We start from the raw sequence: 18,239 nt of genomic DNA, 5'->3' as shown, positions 1-18,239 counted from the left end.
CCTGTGTATTACCAGCAACCCTGCCGGACAATTCAAGAACATTTTGCCAAAGGTACCCAACAGGATCAATGGAAACAAAATCCAAGAAATAGGTGAGAGTAGGTGGATTTTTAAAAAGGCCTCTTGAGGACCTGGAAAGAAATCTATGAGGGATTCTGGGAGGGCATAAGGGATTGCTGCGACATACTGTCAGGTTGTATAGTGGGACTGGGACATTTTGCATTTTAGGGAGCTGGAAACGTTAGGAAAGTAGGGGCAGTGAGATGACACAGTCACCTGGTCAAGTTCCTTTTCCAGCCCTTGGCATAAGAACAAGCTGGAGATAAGAAGATCTGTTTCATCAAGGGTTATGGAGAGAAAAAAATGACAGAAAAGAGAAAGAGAGAGGAAAAAGCATAGCACAGACCATAGAGAAAATGAGGCTTGGGGAGAAGACAGTAAACAGTAAGTCAGGGGAATTGGAGGAAAGGAGAAAAATGTCTGCTGGGGAGCTGTGTTGGATAAATTGCTGGCTATGAATTTACTGGAACACACATGTTCTTCCAAGTTGCCTAACAATCCCCAGTACTGGCTGCTCTGAAGCCAAAGGGGAGATGCTTGCTAAGGCTCAGTCTGAGCTATTTCTCCTGTGCAGAGCTGTCTCAGCTGTTCAGGCTGTGAAAGATTGTTTCCCTCACACATCCCTAGTCAGAATCCCTGAAGTTTGAACTCAGTTCGTTCTACTATCTATGAGCTGAGGGCCCATGTTTGGTGACTCCTGGTTCTTGATCTTCCACCTCCTCCATGGCCGTTAGGACAATTATCATGCAGAAGACTATTGCTGACACATTCTTACAGCTGAATTTTTATAGCAGGGTAGGGTCTATACCTGGAGAACAGGGTAAGGGAGGGCAGCTGCTCTGGGATGTTTTAGTACCAGTCTGATCTCTGCAAAGATACTTGAATACCATTCTAAAGGGGCATCACCAACATGGTCACGTTCTCCTTGGGACATGTATAAGAGCAACAAGTCTAGCATTTTGAACAAGCGTCAAAGACTGCAGGTCTTAGGACTCTGTGGGCCTTCGGGGCATCTGAATAAGATTCACTCATTTTCTAACAGCAGTGCCCAAGCTAGAAACAGGCCTCATGTCATCATCCAAAGAGAAAATAAATATGTAAGTCCTAGCACTCTCTCCCCACCAGGAAGATTCCTGATTGTGCTCAGTATCTCCCTCCTCACTCTTCTTACTCCAAGACAAAGTCACAGCAAAAGTTCCAGGAGGCCTTACCTTCCTTCCATGGAGCCACCCAGCAGATGCAGCCCTATTCTATGCCAACCAATTTCCTTACAGACCATCAGTGGGTGGACACTAGCCTCTAAGCTAAGAGCTGTGCCTCTCTGAAGGGAAAGAGGGCATTGACATGAGTCCAGTTAGGCACTGCTTAAGAATCACTTATTCTAGAATATCTTTCCACACTAATCTCACCTAGTCCTGGGTGCTCAAACACCTTAACAATCCTTAGCACCATTATGGCTTAGACAGTCTTCAGATTTTATTTCCCCATTTTTGCTGCTTGGCCATATTTTTCTGGTATTTCCCTAAGGCAAAGACAATGCTTATCTTCTCCCTCTGAAGCCTGCTGCTTCATCCCAACCCACTTCTTGCTTCTGTCAGCCTAGCCTCAGCAATCTCATGAAGACATTGGACATTCCCTGGGTGAAATGTTAACTGCCTTATTCCCAGATCGTGTTATCGGCTTGTCTTACGCAGATTATCCTCTTCTGCAATTGTCTGCATCATTGACTTTGTCCTTTTCTTTAGCCTATTCTATGAACTTGTACAGGTCTTGTCCCCTTTATCCGTTGGGTCCCCTGAGGATATCCTGCTATTCTATCTATAAAACTGTTACAATTCCAGCTTTCCCAGCTTGGTAACAATCTAGTTGTAGAACTAACAACTTGCATTTTGTTCTAATTTGGTAGAAACGGAGGATTTGGAGGAAATTATTTGGAAAGACAGTTTTCTCTTGTATTTCTAGAACTGAGAGGGGAAACAGATCTTATTTAGTGAGGAGTAGGAAAAGGGGAAAGGTAAACAGGGCAAGGGCCTTCAGGTGTGAGGGCAGAGGCAGCTTCGAAAGGATTGGGAGATAACATCTATGTTTGGGACCCTGACCTTTTGTTGGGGTTACCACTTTCATGGTTTTTCATGCCTTTGCTGCCATATCCCTCAACAGATAGAACCAAGAATCTATTTGGGAGCTTCTATGGTCTCTTCATTTTATTTCCTTCCCTAATCCACATCCAGATATCTCTGCCACAAAGTGAAAATTCCAGGCAAGAATTAGCGAGGGGGAAAAAAAGAAATATATCAGCAAAAGGCAGAGAAGATGGAGCCCTTAGAGAAGGGAGTATCCCTGAGGAGGTGGGGACAAGGGGAGGAGAAGGGGAGGAAAAAGGGGAGGAGGAGAGGAGGAGGAAAGCAGGCCTATCCCTTTAAGGGGGTTGGCTGTCAATCAGAAAGCCCTTTTCATTGCAGGAGAAGAGGACAAAGATACTCAGAGGGAAAAAGTAAAGGAGCGAAGAAGGAGACTGGAGCCACCAGGATCCTTCCAGCTGAACAAAGTCAGCCGCAAAGCAGACTAGCCAGCCGGCTACAATTGGAGTCAGAATCCCAAAATCATGGGTGAGTTTCTGAAACTTTAGCATTCAAGATTCAAGCTGACATGGGAATTCACATGAGAATTTCCCAACTTTGAGATTTGGGGTTTCCAATGCTTTAAATGAGCTGTGTTTGGGGGCACTTTTTCTTTGTAAATTCCTTGGCATTGAATTAGATTAACTCCTCTCTTGTCCTGAGTGTAATATTTTATTGCTGAAAAATTCCAGCAGCAGCAGCACTTGGAGAGTCACACAGATCCTTGGAAACAGCGTCCAGAAGGATGGATGTGGTCATATGTCCTCCTATCCTCTCACTTGTACCTTCTGTTTTCCTCTGGTCTCAAGGCCCTAGTAATGGCCAGGTCAACTGGCACCCCTGCTTTGGCTTTAGGAAACTGACTGTTGGCTAACCTGTAGATGTGCAAAATGACAGCTGGCTAGCTGCAAAAATTTGGGCTCTATTGGACATCAGTTGAAAGATGGGAAATTTGACAAGCTGCATTCAGGCTTGACTATAGCTAAGGAGGTGATCCTCAGGTTCTGGAAATGAACGTAACATCCTTACTGGCTTTACCATGGGGAATGGCTATGGGCAGGTGTGTGTATGTAAGTCTTGTTAGTGCATGTGCTTGTACGGGTGAACATTTCTAGTAAATGCCACAGACTTAGCTTCTAAACAACCAAAACTTCATGACTCTTGCCAAGTTGGAGTGATAAGGGTGTCTCTAGGTTATATACACACAGAAGCCATGAGGTTCTGGTATCGGGTGGTGTCTATTCAGGTTAAGGGTCTTTGTCCATATAGAATAGCACAGAAATATGTATGCATCACTCATATTTGGCAAAGCAAGGAGAGCAGGTTGAGCACCTTGTAAGGGAAACAAGGCTCAATTGTCCCATGCATTCTCCTTCAGAGGTGGTACACAGTAGGCTCCCACAATGTCCATGGAGTTAGCTTTTCAATGATGTTGATTTAATATCCGTCTTAATGTTGTTTCATCCTGAAACACCAAGAAAGTTCCCTAGGATGTGTATTCAGGTCAGATACTTAAGAGGACAGAGCAATAGAGTAGGAATCACAACAACCAGGTTCAAAATACAGAGCCGCTACGTATGAAGTGCCCACCTTGGGCAGGTTACTGTGAATTCACTTCACCATCGAGAAAATGAGGCTAGTAGTAACTCCTTTGCTTTCAGGGATGTATGAATCAAGTGCTAATGATGTGGAAATCCTTGAAATTGGGCAATCTGTATAGCAACTGTAAATCATGGTAACGCCAATTACTATTCAATGATGTGTGTACAAGAGAACTTTTGTTCTTTCCAAGGTAGTTGATTCTATTTGTGTGCTTGGGGAAGAATCATTTGACCGATGATGTTTGTCTGGAAAGGAGGTGAATATTTGAGGAACTCAACTCCTGCCCTAGGGGACATCTGACAACCTGCCTGCTGTCAGGCCAGCTGATTGGGTAGGTTGTGCATTGAAAACATGAAGAGGTGTCAAGAAGGCTGTTGAGTATTACCTTCTCAGGGGATTGAAATCCTGAGGAAAAGACAGTAACAAATAAGATGATCACAAGCTTCCTGTTATGGAAGCTGTATGAGTTCCCCGAGAGGAAGAGTGCCACAAATAAGGATTCCTCTGTGGATAAATATTTGGTTCCAGTTTCACCAGTGGACAATATTTGAGCTGTGTAAACATGATGCAGTAGCCATTAAGTGTTGTGTTATTCAGTGATAGAACATACCGATTTTGTGAATGATATGCATCCCTAGTTGAAGCCACTGAACTGCTGCTACTGGTGTGGAGTATATTGCTACTTTGCAATTGCAGTAAATGAATTATATCATGGAATTAAGAGTTGGAATGAACTTTAGAAGTTGTCTAAGCCAATCCACAATGCAGGATCCATTTCTGCCATAACCAATAAAATGTTTGTATAGCCTCTGCAAGAAGCTCATAGCACCTTAATCATATAGAATGTTTTAGGAGTGGAAGAAAAAAGGAACACTGTACTCAGGAGTGTTGGCATAAAAAGGTGGATAGGGAAACAATACTTCGGCATATTTGGTCCTAATTTGAAAAGGGAGTTTTCTAAATGACTCTTTGAGGGTAGCAGTGCAAGTGGAAAGGCACCAAAAAGCAGTAGCTGATTGTTCTTTGCTCAGAAACACAAGATCATTACTGACCAGCAAAACATTGGCTTCTGCAAGCCTGTTGTCATCTGAGAACAGCGGCTGTAACCCTGGCAACCAGACTATGATGCTTCCCTTCAAATGTGGCTGTTTGCCGAGCCAGTGTAGTTTTGACTGGCTCTGAGTAAGTGGGCGTAGTCCCAGCAAAAACTGTGCTTGCCTGGCAGTGGTTTGCTTTTTAAAAAATGCCAGAGGACTAGCTGAATCCCTTCAGGATGGCAATACCATGAGAATACCAGGAGTCATAAAGAAACCAGATCCATACCAGCCTGCTTACACTTCCTAGACACTCGGTAGAATGATCAAGGGCAGCTTTCCTTTCCCTCCTCCCACTCCTGAGTCCCACTCCTGAGCTCTCCCCTTTGCCAGTAGTGAGAAATCAAAGGAACTGGTAGAAGAGCCAGGCAGCATGAGAGGTTTACTCTGCTGCTTCTAAAAGTTTTTGCTCCAACTCTGAGACAGGAAAGCCAGATGTCAGACTCAACAGCCTGAGAACTAGAACTGCTCTCTCAGTGTTATGTGAGTGGCCACAACTTCAACCTTGGAGGTGAGTAGGAGGGCAGATTTGATTCTCCAAAGCTGTTAAAGTAGAATGTAGAATCCTGACCTTTTATACCATTGCTTTTTTTTTCTTTGGATGTATAACTTCAGGCTTTTAAAAGCATCCTCCTGGTGCAGCTCTGGAGTCTTGAAAGAAAGTCACATAGAGATGCCCTGCATGCCCACATAATTTCAGGTCTAGAGAAGATCAAGTCAGGGCAGAGACATGATCAGGAAGGATAAGAGCAGCTAATGATGGGTGAACAGAGTGGCTTTCCCTTCCTATCCCACTCATAGGCCTGGCTCAGTGCTAGACTTACATCAAAGTTTAGCAATTACTGATTGATTCATCTCTCATTGGCTGGAGTAAAATGGTCCTGGGAGCCATCTTTCAGCTCCGCACTAACCTCTGAGTTCTCTAGCAGGCAGGGCTCTAAGCAAGATTCAGTAACATCCCAAGGGTGAGAAAAATGTTCCCCATATCCCTTTCACACTATAGCTAAGGCAGGAGGAGTAGTTGGTGGGAATATGGTATGACTACTATTTCTCTTTCATCTTCCCGTAAGTGAACAAGGTGGAGACGATGTGCCACAGACAGGGTTTAGTAATCAAATCTTGTACTTCCCAATATTTACACATAGACTACCAAATGTGTGTGTCTATGGGGGTAGGGTGGTGTGGAATTTCTGAAGGGTATAAGGAACAAGGTGGCCAAGATATGGTTGCCATGGTAATAGTAATCTCAGGCTGAGATCTGTTTTTATTCAACCTTGTCCACAATAATTGATTGTCCAGCAGACTTGGAGTCCTAGAATTCAGCTTCTACAGATCCTTTCTAGCATTTGAATGTGATGTAAGTGCTGATATCATGTAGGAATGACAGAATTATAGGCTGGACTTTATCACACCAGGAGTAGGCCAGCAGCAAAACTCTGTCCCTGGACCTCCTCAGCCCTGGTGTTTTACTCAGAGAACCCACCCACTGAACTCCATCCTTCCCTAGTACCAGTCACGGCTGCTGTAACATCTTGGCCTTGTCAGTTGCTATAGGGCCTGATCAAGGAGGCTTCTGTTCGCTGGGTGAGGTTAAGGGGTGGGTTCTGGAAGAAGGATTAGACTGTAGTGCAGATTAGAAACTTAGGGAGATGGGGCCAGTTTCTTACTCAATGAGCTAGCCTGTTGTTTAGCTCTATTGTATAGGGCTCTTCTATCTCTGCCTTTGTCAGCTGAATTCAAGGGACAGGCTTGGATTGTGCAGTGCACAATTGGCCTCTTTCTACCATTCCTTTCGATGAAAGCCCTTCCTCTCCTCCCTTTGATGAGTTCCCAGATTCACACTGAAATTTCCATCATGGAGCTGATTCTTGAGGCATGCCCAGGGCATAGGAAAGGAGGGAAGCTTAGGAGTTCTTGGCCTCGGCTTAAAAAGACAGCATCAGGAACCACACAGTCCCTGAGATGGACCTGGATCTCCGTGTAAATTACAGTGGTCCTATTTATCTTCTTCTGACCCCTGAAGAGAGCAGTGATGAGAAAGGCTCAAAGTCTACCAGTGGTTTATCTTTGGGGATGTTTTAGAATGTGGCCAACTTTGAATTCGTCTTGTCCCTTTGTTACATTTTCTCTACAGGACATGGTTCTCTCAATCCTCACATCCAATTATAAGTAGCTTGGTGTTTGGTTCACAGATGGAACTTTGTTCTCCCTAATAGGATTGCAAATACTCTGAAGAAAGAGGCTGACCCTCTGAGTTCCTTTCTGTTTCTTATAGTGTCTAAATCACTACCAATGGATTTAATTCTTGCAGAGAGTCCATGTAAGCATAAATGGAGGGAAATCCATTACGAGGATGATTATTTTATCTGTGACCTCCTCATCAAAAGCAGGTGGTTTGATTCAATTCAGTTTGCCAGGTAATGTTATTGCTATATAGATCTCTTATGCCAAATCTGCTGTGTCACAGTCTGAAGTTAGCCTGGAAGTGTGAGACTGTCTCTTGAGAGAAGGAAGGAACTTCTCTTGTAGAATCATCAAGTTTTCTTGAATCAAACTCACGCTCTCTCAACTATGAGGGGTGCTAAAATGAAGAGCCTATAACTTTTATCTGTTGTTCACACATACTCAAGGGCATTTCTTAAACTGTGAAAAATCAGAGTTAACCCAATGAACTTTCCTTGGAGTGCTTTGATAAGCTACTTGGATGAAAAGGCAGTTTCTTGGATATCCTGAAATTTTCCCAAACAAAATTTTAAAAATTAACTTTTGCTTGGACAGACAGTAATTCTTCACTTTTGCTGAACTTACGTGTCCCCAGAACAAATGTTTCATCTTCATTGTAAAGAAATTGGCACCTAATGCTAATGATGATATTGTTCAACTGTTTATAGCTCTATAGTGATAGATTTATCCAAGGCTATTTACATCAGACTACACATTAGAAACCTATTAAAGTCTGTATCCATGTCTCTTGCTTTGAGCAACAGCAGAGCAGAAAATGGGGTGCCAAGCTCTCAGCTCTCTCAGAAAATAGAGTAACATGGGTGCTAAATGCAAAGAGCATCGCTTGGTAACTTAGCATTGCTCCCTAAGGCTGAGCCCTTTATCACCTAATAGAATATTACACAGGACACTCTCTGGCTGCATGAGTGATGGCCAAGGGACCAGATATACTAAAGAGGATTTCCCCTCTCAATCTATAATCCTGGAGAGGGCATCAGACCAAACATGGAATGGAATTCTCTGTTTGGCTAGCGTTAGTTGAATTCCTCCCATTCCTGATTTACACCTGCACCAATGTTCAGATCTTCCCAAGGTAAAAAACAAAACAAAACAAAACAAACAAACAAACAAGCAAAAAAACAAAACCTCGAGTGAGTTAGTAGGTCCAGGACAGCTACTTGCTGGGCTGGATGGCTTTCCTTCCCCTGGGTATACAGTCCTGCTATTGTCCTTGGTCCGACCCCCCTCCCCACCCCCAGGCCTGCGGGTCCCCACAGAATACCAATGAGGCTCCTGAAATCTCAGGACAAAACAAGGCTTCTTTGTCCAGGGGAGCTATGGAGGGCTCTGTCCAAGCCCTGACCCTGTGCTGGGGAGAGCGGGAACAGTGGGGTCACTGACCTTCTCCCCCCCCACCCCCAGGCTTGAGAGACCTTCTTTACCAGAGGAAAAGGAGAGTTTGGGGATAGGAAGGAGCTGGATAGGCAGAGAAGAAAAAAATGACAGTGCTGTTTATGTCCTAGCTTCTTTTCTTGACTTGCAGAATTTATCTTGTTGCTTAACCTGTTGAAAAGAAGGAGCTCAATTTCTGGAATATTTCCAAGAAGGAATAATTGGTTTAAGCAGTTTTGTTTTTTACTCCGGTATGCACATGTGGATGTGTGCACGTGCCCACACCATGGGCCAGTTCTGACGAGGCACAGTTAACTGTGACTCTTGGGGAAGTTCATGTGGGGTAGAGTCAGCCTCCACTTATAGCAGCACAGTTACAAATTAATTCCTTCTCAACAGAGGCTGAGTGTTCTGGCCTTGGAACGTTGCTTGGAAAAGGGAAGGGCTTGGTTCAGGGTGGCATGTCAGCTATTGACATTGCCCAACTTAGGCTTCTGAGCCATATCTCTGGTATCACATATAAGAATCTTGTAAGTAGAGGGGCTAGCAAGTTATAGGACTCATTCATTCTGGGGCTCAAAGAACAGAGACAAATGCTACTACCTCAGCTTTCCCATGAAAGTTCTTTCAAAACTTGTTCATAAAGATATGATTAAACTATGCAAATCATCAAGTGTTTCAACAGGGGTGAAAAGAAACCATACTAGTATTAAAAAGGGTCGGGTAAAGAATACCTTCCCCACAACTTTGCCCTGGTACCTTGAAACAGACAAATCTCTTGGCCTAGAGAGATGCTTGAGTATAAAAATCCCAATCTAAGAAATTAACGTAATTTATGTTCTTCTTATGAGGAATCACAAAATACTCATTTCAAAATCAGCAGCTTCTCTGAAAATTTTGCTGACTACCTGTGTGCCTACTCTATGAGCTCAATCATGTTATTGGTATTTCATAGGTTTCATACCATGTGATATTTTTACAGCATGAGCTGTACTTGGAATACACAGAACCTGTGACTTGTGTGTCTTTTCTCTTTCTCAGTAGCATTGCTGTGGGCCCTGCAGCATCAGATCTGGAGATCTCAGGGAGTCCCACTCAGTACTTTTAAACACCCGTGTTCTCAGGCCCTGGTGTGTTTTTCTTGTGCTAGAAAGATGTTTCATGCTTTGCTGACTTAGTATAAAGTCTCTTTGTAGCTTCAGTGACACAATGAGGGTGGGGACATTGGTCAAGCTAAAGTATAGGGACACAAAATATTTGTGCATAGTATCCAAAAATCATTAAGCCTACATGTGTATTACTGTGAATAATTGCATGTCATTTATCTATGCTAGGAAGAATCAAACATCCCTTGCAACAGATGTGTACAGTGATCAGAAATATGCATTTTACATAGTTGCCTCCACCAAAATGCTCTTCAAATTCAGATACTGTTTGGCAATACCAACATCTCTGATTTACACCTTTTCCTTCTTTCTTGAACCCCAAATGCATTTCCCCCTGTGAACACATACTTGACTACCTGAAATCATTAGTTGAGAACTACCTCACTTGTTCTTTCTCAGTACAATAAAGACTCCCTTATGACAGAGCCTGTGTCTTCCTATCCCATCTAATACTCAACACACACCAGGCTAGGCATATAGTAAGTATCCCATAAATAGCTGATGAATGACTACTGAAACAAACTGACAAACAGACTGGAGCAGTGAGAAAGGAGGTACTGATTTGACAAGCTCTCCTGCTTGCTACCTGAATTACTGAGTTATTTTTAAAAAGCCATAAATACTAGAAATTAAAAGAAAATATTTATAGGAATTGGACAGTGTAATGATTATGTGTCAATCATATTTAAAAGCTGAAATTTCTAGACTCTTCTTGTCTTGAGGTCTAGATTACCATTGCATCTGTACTCACGCCCACATGGGCTGGACCACCTGTCATGGCAATGTGAGTGGCATGAGTTACCTACTCCCCATGCCTGACTGTTTGTCTTCCTTTTCCCTCAGGCTTGTTAGAGTGCTGTGCAAGATGTCTGGTGGGGGCCCCCTTTGCTTCTCTGGTGGCCACTGGATTGTGTTTCTTTGGAGTGGCATTGTTCTGCGGCTGTGGCCATGAAGCACTCACTGGTACAGAAAAGCTAATTGAGACCTATTTCTCCAAAAACTACCAGGACTATGAATATCTCATCAATGTGTAAGTACTTCTCCCTCACCTTTGTTTTTCCCCTTCCTTCATTCTGGAAGTTGAGAACTTAATTAACACTAGGAGATGGGTGGAGGCATCCGGCATTGGAAGTCATCCTTCTCTATATAGATTCCACTTATACCACATCTGGCACCTTCAATGAGGAGAAAGTGCCAGACTCTAGAAGGAGAGGTTTGCTTGCCTGATACCCGCACACCCCTCCCCCACCCCACCAGCTTCCTTGTGTTCTAACTCTGCTAGTTATGGTTAATGTTGCCGGAGTCAGAGCCTCCACTGTTGTAGGTATGGAGAACTCAAAGGATAGTCCAATGACTAGATAGAACAGCATCACTGTTCTAGCTGTGACATCCTGCTTGTGTCTATTCAGGCTCAGATCTAAGCTCATTGTTTTCCTTGAGCAAGTTAAGCACCAGTCTCCTGCTCTTGCTCTTCTGTACTATGAGATGGCATCCCTGAAGGATCAAGCAAAAAAGAGTAAGGTCCTGGTTCTCCAGGTCATTAGCTGAGCAAGAGATGGAGGGAGGAGCAGGTGCTCTTGGCCACACACTCCCTTTATCTTCATTTACTTCAATGAAGAGAAAGTGAATGCACTGGGGAAGGACACAGTGATTGCTCTAGAAACTCTAAAGGCTCTCTATCTTTATTAAGGTTACCACCTAGGTGTGTACCTCACTTGTGTGTTCAAAAGGAGCTGAGTTTTCCGTGAATCAGATCTCTGTTCTCTTGTGTCTGTGTGTCACTGCAGGATTCATGCATTCCAGTATGTCATCTATGGAACTGCCTCTTTCTTCTTCCTTTATGGGGCCCTCCTGCTGGCTGAGGGTTTCTACACCACCGGTGCAGTCAGGCAGATCTTTGGCGACTACAAGACCACCATCTGCGGCAAGGGCCTGAGCGCAACGGTAACAGGGGGCCAGAAGGGGAGGGGTTCCAGAGGCCAACATCAAGCTCATTCTTTGGAGCGGGTGTGTCATTGTTTGGGAAAATGGCTAGGACATCCCGACAAGGTGATCATCCTCAGGATTTTGTGGCAATAACAAGGGGTGGGGGATGATTGGGCGGGAATCTGTTGCCTCATCCCCACCCAAAGCTGGGTCCCCTCTAGAGGCCTGGCTTTCGAGTGAGGAAGTGATGGCTACAGCCCCAAACAAGAAGGTCAGGAAGAACGTGGTGCCCAACTGACTTCATGTCACCTTTCAAAGGTTCCCTAGAAAATTACATCACAATGTGAGAAACAAGAGTTTCTGGAATTCTTTCTTGAATGAAACTGTTTCTAAGCCATCTGTTGGTATTCTCTGACTCCTTTTCCAGTGGGGGCCATAAGAGTAGATCTGAAGCTTTTTGACCAGAGTCTCAAATGCTGCTTCTGAAACTGAGACTTATGCAAGAGGGAGGGTGGACTATAGCAACTAAGCAATTGATTCTGAGCTGGAATTTACAACCTTCTGGGACTCTGTCATGCTTGGAGGTCCCAGAGGGAATAAAAGTGTAACTACATCTTCAATGTTTTATCTCAGTCTGAAGAAAGGCCACCCATCCCAGCTTCTAGTGGTGCACATATTGGTTAACATGTCTAGAGTTCAAGATTGTCTAGTGGATTATGTGTGCATTGTGGTATTGGATTTTTGTGACCAGCAGTTAGCTTAGAAAGGTTTTGTTTTGTTTTGTTTTGTTTGTACCTGAGATTTAAATTTCCTATTGGCTTTATTCAAAGACTGGGGAACCAGAATCTATTCACAAGGAACATTTTCTCGACAAGATCAACCTAAGGCACAGAATGGCACCACTTTCTTTCAAGATCTGTCTTGATTTCTTTATACCTCATCTTCACCCAAGTCATCCCTTACAGCTTTTCTAACCCAGGGATCCTCCTCACTCCAACCCCCTTCCACACATTACCCCCTCTCCCACCATCACCCTCCATCACCATTGGGTCCAGTTCTCTAGTGAATACTGCCAATGACCCATGGCAGAGATGCCCTGGTTGCTAATTCATTTGGGGGAGATCCTTGGAATCTGATTTCATTGTCTGACACATATCACTCCAGGATCTCCCAGTTTGTGTTTCCATGTATGGAAGCTAATGCTAATTTCTAACCACCCTATGTCAATCATTTTAGTTTGTGGGCATCACCTATGCCCTGACCGTTGTGTGGCTCCTGGTGTTTGCCTGCTCTGCTGTGCCTGTGTACATTTACTTCAATACCTGGACCACCTGCCAGTCTATTGCCTCCCCCAGCAAGACCTCTACCAGTATAAGCAATCTCTGTGCTGATGCCAGAATGTATGGTAAGTTAGAGCATGGGTGCTTGGTCCCCTGCCCACCATAAAAGGGCTATTATATATTTGGTTCTGTTCTTAGGGTAAAGACTATTGATTGAGGGAACAATTTAAGTTTATGAATGCCTAGGATTTTGTTTGTCCATCTCTTGCCATGAAAACTGGAGATATGTAAGTAGTGGGAGGTTTTTTGGCTGTTAATATTGCTTTAATCTAATTTACTGCTATTTCCCACACCCAAGCAGCACATTTCAGATAAAAAACAATATTTCACAGCTGTTCACTACCACCCTCTGTTTCTGTAAATCTTTAAAAGATCTTTATTGTTGGTGAGATCCAGTTATAGCTAGGATGATTAGAGATGGACAAAGGGTTCTCAGGGAAAGTCTTCATGTGACCGCATGAAGTAAACCCTGGTCAACTTTTTTTTTTGTTTGTTTCATTTTTTTGTCTGTGTCTCTCTCTCATTTAGGGGTTCTCCCATGGAATGCTTTCCCTGGCAAGGTTTGTGGCTCCAACCTTCTGTCCATCTGCAAGACAGCTGAGGTGAGTTGGTAATTTTTATTAATTTGCACTGGAATGCATGATACCATACCCATTCTTACCCATAGCCTTCTGTTTTAAGGACTGAATTTTCTCTTTGCCAAATTTAGAATTAATAGACTGCATTCTACAAAATATTGGTTAAGATTCCTTAGAGTTGCATGAAAAAAAATTCCACTCTAATTCATCTAATTCTTCCCTCCCCCCAAGATAATGTGTAGTTTTAGGTAAAAATGGAGTTTAATAGCATAATTTCCCATATGGAAATTTTCATTCTTTTACTTAAAAACTTGATGAAGAGACTAGATATACAGATATACACTTAGGATGCATGAAGCATTTTTAATTTGGAAGTTCTTAATTTCTAGTGAGAGATAAAATCAGTACATTTGAAAGGGGAAATACTTTACTGAAAATGAATATTTTACACAATTCAGGCAGGGGAATACCAGTAAGTTCTCAGGAGGACGGCAGAAAGCTATTTCTTTGAAAGCCAAATGTTGACACAAAGATAGGAAAGCAGTCCATTATTTGAGAACAGTGCTCTGTCTTATGAAGGGTCTGTGTTCTTGGTTCTGTGGGACTAGGTGCTATAGCATACATTGAAGAACAAAAGGCCTGCACATAGGGAAGTGAAAATCCAGTTAGAGATGCAGAATTAACACATATGAAAGGGATCAACACATTCAGAAAGTTGTATTCATGATTTACTGTGGAACATTATTTTCTTTTGCTGTTTTAAGAAATAGCTCTCCATTTTGCATTTTCCCACAGTTCCAAATGACCTTCCATCTGTTCATTGCTGCGTTTGTGGGAGCTGCAGCTACGCTGGTGTCCCTGGTGAGTTTCTTTTGAATGAAACAGTTCTAGGATAGATTCAGTATAGATATGCTGAAAGGCAAGAAGATAGACTTCCTCCAGCTTTCAAATGGAGAAAAACAATGGGGAAGAAACAACAAAGTGTACAGACTGTGTGCTGCTACTTTGCTTTTTGACAAAGAAACAACCTTCAGAAATTAGACAGGATCAGGGTGTGAGGAAACAGGAGGTAAGAGATTCATAGAAATGAGCAATAACATTTACTATTTACAGAGCATATAAGATACATTTATTTGGGTGCAAAATATTTTTAAATCCATGCATGATGAGGTCTAAAAGGTTCATGGAAAATGAGTATATGGAAAAAGCTGTGTGTGGATTTCAAAATTGTTTGTGTCAAAATGAAGCTCTCTGTTAATTCCACTTATCACAACCCTTTTAGGGTCTCCCCAAGTCTACTCTAAACATGAATTCATCTTGGTGACTCTGCAGTGGGTTATAGTATCGTGAAAATACCGGAAAAACCTCTTACTATGATTACAATTGTTATAATTCTGACGTAATTCTATATTCCATGTCCTGATGATAGTTTTACAGCGCAGCATCAATGTAGTGAACTCATTGGGCAGATTCAAAATGCAGTGCACTAGAGGATGGAAGTGATTTACTTGAAGTCATTGAACAAATGGCCATAATAAGGATAAGTTGATGAAACTCCTGGTTTATACTGCCAAGCCTGCACAACCTAGAGTGGGCTCTATGTCTATAGCAAGTCCCCTGTGACTTCAGTTCATTCAGCCATGTGGCTGTGGCATAGCCTAACCACTGCTCACTTCCATGAGGAGAACTCAGTTTTAGGCTGAGTACATATGGAGAATAAATTTTTGGTAATTTGATTCTCTGAGCCTGTACCATTTGGGAGGAAATCCCTCAGAGACAACTGCTTGTTGAGTGGATAGATAGGAAGCCTTGGGTCATGCTGTTTCTGGCAGAGCAAGAGTTTTTCCTTTGTTTCTTGAATTATGATTTTCTTTCTTATGCCTCCTCATTCCCCAAAGGGACAGAGGAGAGAGAACTCCCAAGTCTCCTGTCAATCATATGCTCTCTTTTATTTTCACAGCTCACCTTCATGATCGCTGCCACCTACAACTTTGCCGTACTTAAACTCATGGGCCGAGGCACCAAGTTCTGATCTCCTGTAGGAATTCCCCCCCTTGTCTAACAGCAAGGCTCTAACCACACAGCCTACAATGCTGCGTCTCCCATCTTAACTGCCTTTGCCACTGACTGGCCCTCCTCTTGACGAGTGTAACAAGACAGGAGAGTCTGGCAAGTGATTAATGTCTCTCCGTGGACTCTCCCCACTTATGTACCTCTTTTAGTCATTTTACTTCACGGCTGGTTCTTGCCAGAAATGGGAAATCCCTTACTGCAAGTCACATGGGAATAGAGGCTCTGATTCAGTTTCCCGGCATCTCCTGAGTACTGGGAAGTGCCTTCTTCTCAAAGGGCACTTCCATCGATGGAAACAAAGATGCTGAGGTAGAGAGAAGGAAAGTGTGTGGTCCTCTTGTCATTTATAGGGGTCAAATACATTCTCATGCCTTTATCCATTTGACCACCAAAGAAAGAAGGAAGAAAATAGCTGGCAGCAAAAACAAAACAAAAGAGTATTTGCCCTAATCTGCCTACTGCAGCTGGGAGAAGGGGGTCAAAGCAAGGATCTTTCACCTACAGAAAGAGAGCACTGACCCCAGTTGCTATGGATTATGTAAGCCCTAACTCAGCCAATCCTACTCACACCACAAGGGAGCCTAGTGCTCGTGTAGATGAAGGGGGCATCTGGCCTTACACATCGTTCAATAAGAAAACAGGGTATTGTCATCATTTCTCACTCCCTTCTCCTTGATAATAGCTACCATGACAACCCTGTGGTTTCCAAGGAGCTGAGAGCAGAAGGTAGTTTCCAGGAAAGAGACTGGCATAAGGAGCAGCAGTTGCTGGTGGTTAACGGTGTAACCCAAATAGCCCTCTGGTAGACACAGGACAAATAACTCTTTGGATAGCATGGCTTTTCTGTTAATTACTTGTGTACTCTGGCCTCTATCATATCTTCGCAATGGTGCTCTTTTCCTGGGGTATTATCCATTTAGTCATAATAGCAGATTTGAAAGTTTGTGTCAGATTGGTGCACATTTGAAATTGCTCATTTGTTTATTGTTTGGTTGAGGTTGTAGCAGTAAGATCTGGGAGGGTCTCTGATGTTATTTATTTTTCAAAGGAAATTTGATATTTAAAATCAGCTAGTTCCAGGAATCTATTGAGATTTTCTCCAAGTATTGTGTCCTTTGAAGGGACTGATTTGATGATTTTGAATCTCAATTTGAATAGCCTATTTGATTAGAAGATGGGAGATGACTGTGCTTAGTGATGTTACCCTGGCATGCTAAGAGTGAGGTTTAATATAAAGTTACTTTTTCCTGGCACAGATTATATAACAGAATACACTAGCTATCAGCTATTCAGTTGGTAAGACTCCATGGTCAAAAAGACAGGCAGAAAGAGTTTGAAACATGAATAGCTCCCTCATTTAAATCTTTTCCTGCTTTTGTTAGTTTTAGATTAAAAAAATAAAAACAACACCACCTGATTGACTTTTTACTGAAGAAGAACGTTTTTGACTGTGGCTCTTCATTGGCAAAGAAAGAGTAGTGCTGTTTTTCCCCCCAAAGTGTTCTCATTGATGTTTAAGGGGATACTGGATCTTGACAAAAAGAGAGCAGGTATTTGTTTTCAGACCAGTGGACTAGATAAGCTTCCAGACTGCGTAGACAAGAGAGGGAAATGAATCTATAAGACATGAATCAAGATCAATGAAAGTGAAGTCATCTATACCTTTTGTTTTGTTTTGATTTAATAACATAACAAATAACCAACCCCTCCATGAAAACCTCCCCCAGATACATACACATATATATACATACACAAAGAGAGTTAATCAACTGAAAGTGTTTCCTTCTTTTCTGATCTAGAATTGCAATTTTAACACATATAAAGGATAAACTTTTAGAAACTTATCTTACAAAATGTATTTTATAAAATTAAAGAAAATAAAATTAAGAATGTTCTCAATCAAAAACTGTGTCCTTTGAGTGAATTGTTCTTTTTTCAACCTCACAATAGAAACTTAGCCATTGTACATGGGTCAAGAAACCCATTTGTTCATCAGGTCAACTGCATTGTTCTTATATCACTTATATGAAGTACATATATATATAGTAGATAAACAGATCCATTTTATTTTATAGCTTGTGGCACCAAGAAAAAAGAGGACAAGTCATCTACTCAGAGAAACCCAGACTGTACCTGTCTGAGCTTGGGCTAAGACCTTAGCCTTGCCACCAATTCATTGCCTGTTCCAAGATGTCTTTTCTTTTTGAAGTTGATTTTCAGAGTGCTCTATTAAACAAAAGTCAAGGGTGGTTACTTCTTCCATACCATATTGCCTGCCTCTGGCGCATTTACAATGAAGTCATCATTACCTTTTAAAAAAACTTGTTTGGCTAGTCTAATAATGATCCCTTAGTGCCACATATATAAGCATTTCCAGGTAAACACTTTTATCTGGAAAGTGCTGGATGAGAGACTTGATAATGATTAAAAGGCAGAGCAGAGGAGCTGGTGCTGTGGTGTAGCACACTAAGCTGAATTCCATGGGGTGCAGGTTTGAGTCCTGTTTGCTCCACTTCCCAGTCAGCTCCCTCTTAATGTGTGTGGGAAAGCAAAGGGAGGTGGATCAAGTGCTTGGGCTTCTGCACTCATGTGGGAGACTTAGAAGAAGCTCCTGGCTCCTGACTTCAGAGCCACCTAGCTCCAGCCATTGTGGTCATTTGGGGAG

The 18,239-nt window shown here is 42.6% G+C and overlaps 1 protein-coding gene across 2 annotated transcripts; it reads left to right on the top strand.

Moving 5' to 3' along the window:
• Positions 1 to 5: 5 nt before the first annotated feature.
• On the top strand, positions 6 to 17,481 carry PLP1 (proteolipid protein 1). Of its 2 annotated transcripts, none has more exons than XM_040999884.1 (8): positions 6 to 52; positions 2,523 to 2,669; positions 10,501 to 10,687; positions 11,445 to 11,601; positions 12,820 to 12,988; positions 13,452 to 13,525; positions 14,297 to 14,362; positions 15,462 to 17,481. In XM_040999884.1, the coding sequence occupies exons 2-8, from the start codon at positions 2,666 to 2,668 to the stop codon at positions 15,531 to 15,533; spliced, it is 729 nt and encodes a 242-aa protein (XP_040855818.1). In that variant the 5' UTR covers positions 6 to 52; positions 2,523 to 2,665; the 3' UTR covers positions 15,534 to 17,481. The 2 variants fall into 2 exon arrangements, with proteins under 2 accessions (XP_040855818.1, XP_040855817.1); XM_040999883.1 differs by lacking the exon at positions 6 to 52 and adding an exon at positions 2,180 to 2,320 and having other exon boundaries at positions 11,445 to 11,706.
• Positions 17,482 to 18,239: the final 758 nt, after the last annotated feature.

The sequence above is a fragment of the Ochotona curzoniae genome, unplaced genomic scaffold, assembly GCF_017591425.1.
Source record: "Ochotona curzoniae isolate NIBS_2020 unplaced genomic scaffold, NIBS_Ocur_1.0 scaffold_1852, whole genome shotgun sequence".
Taxonomy (NCBI): Eukaryota; Metazoa; Chordata; class Mammalia; order Lagomorpha; family Ochotonidae; genus Ochotona; species Ochotona curzoniae.
This window is presented reverse-complemented; position numbering and strand designations above follow the sequence as displayed.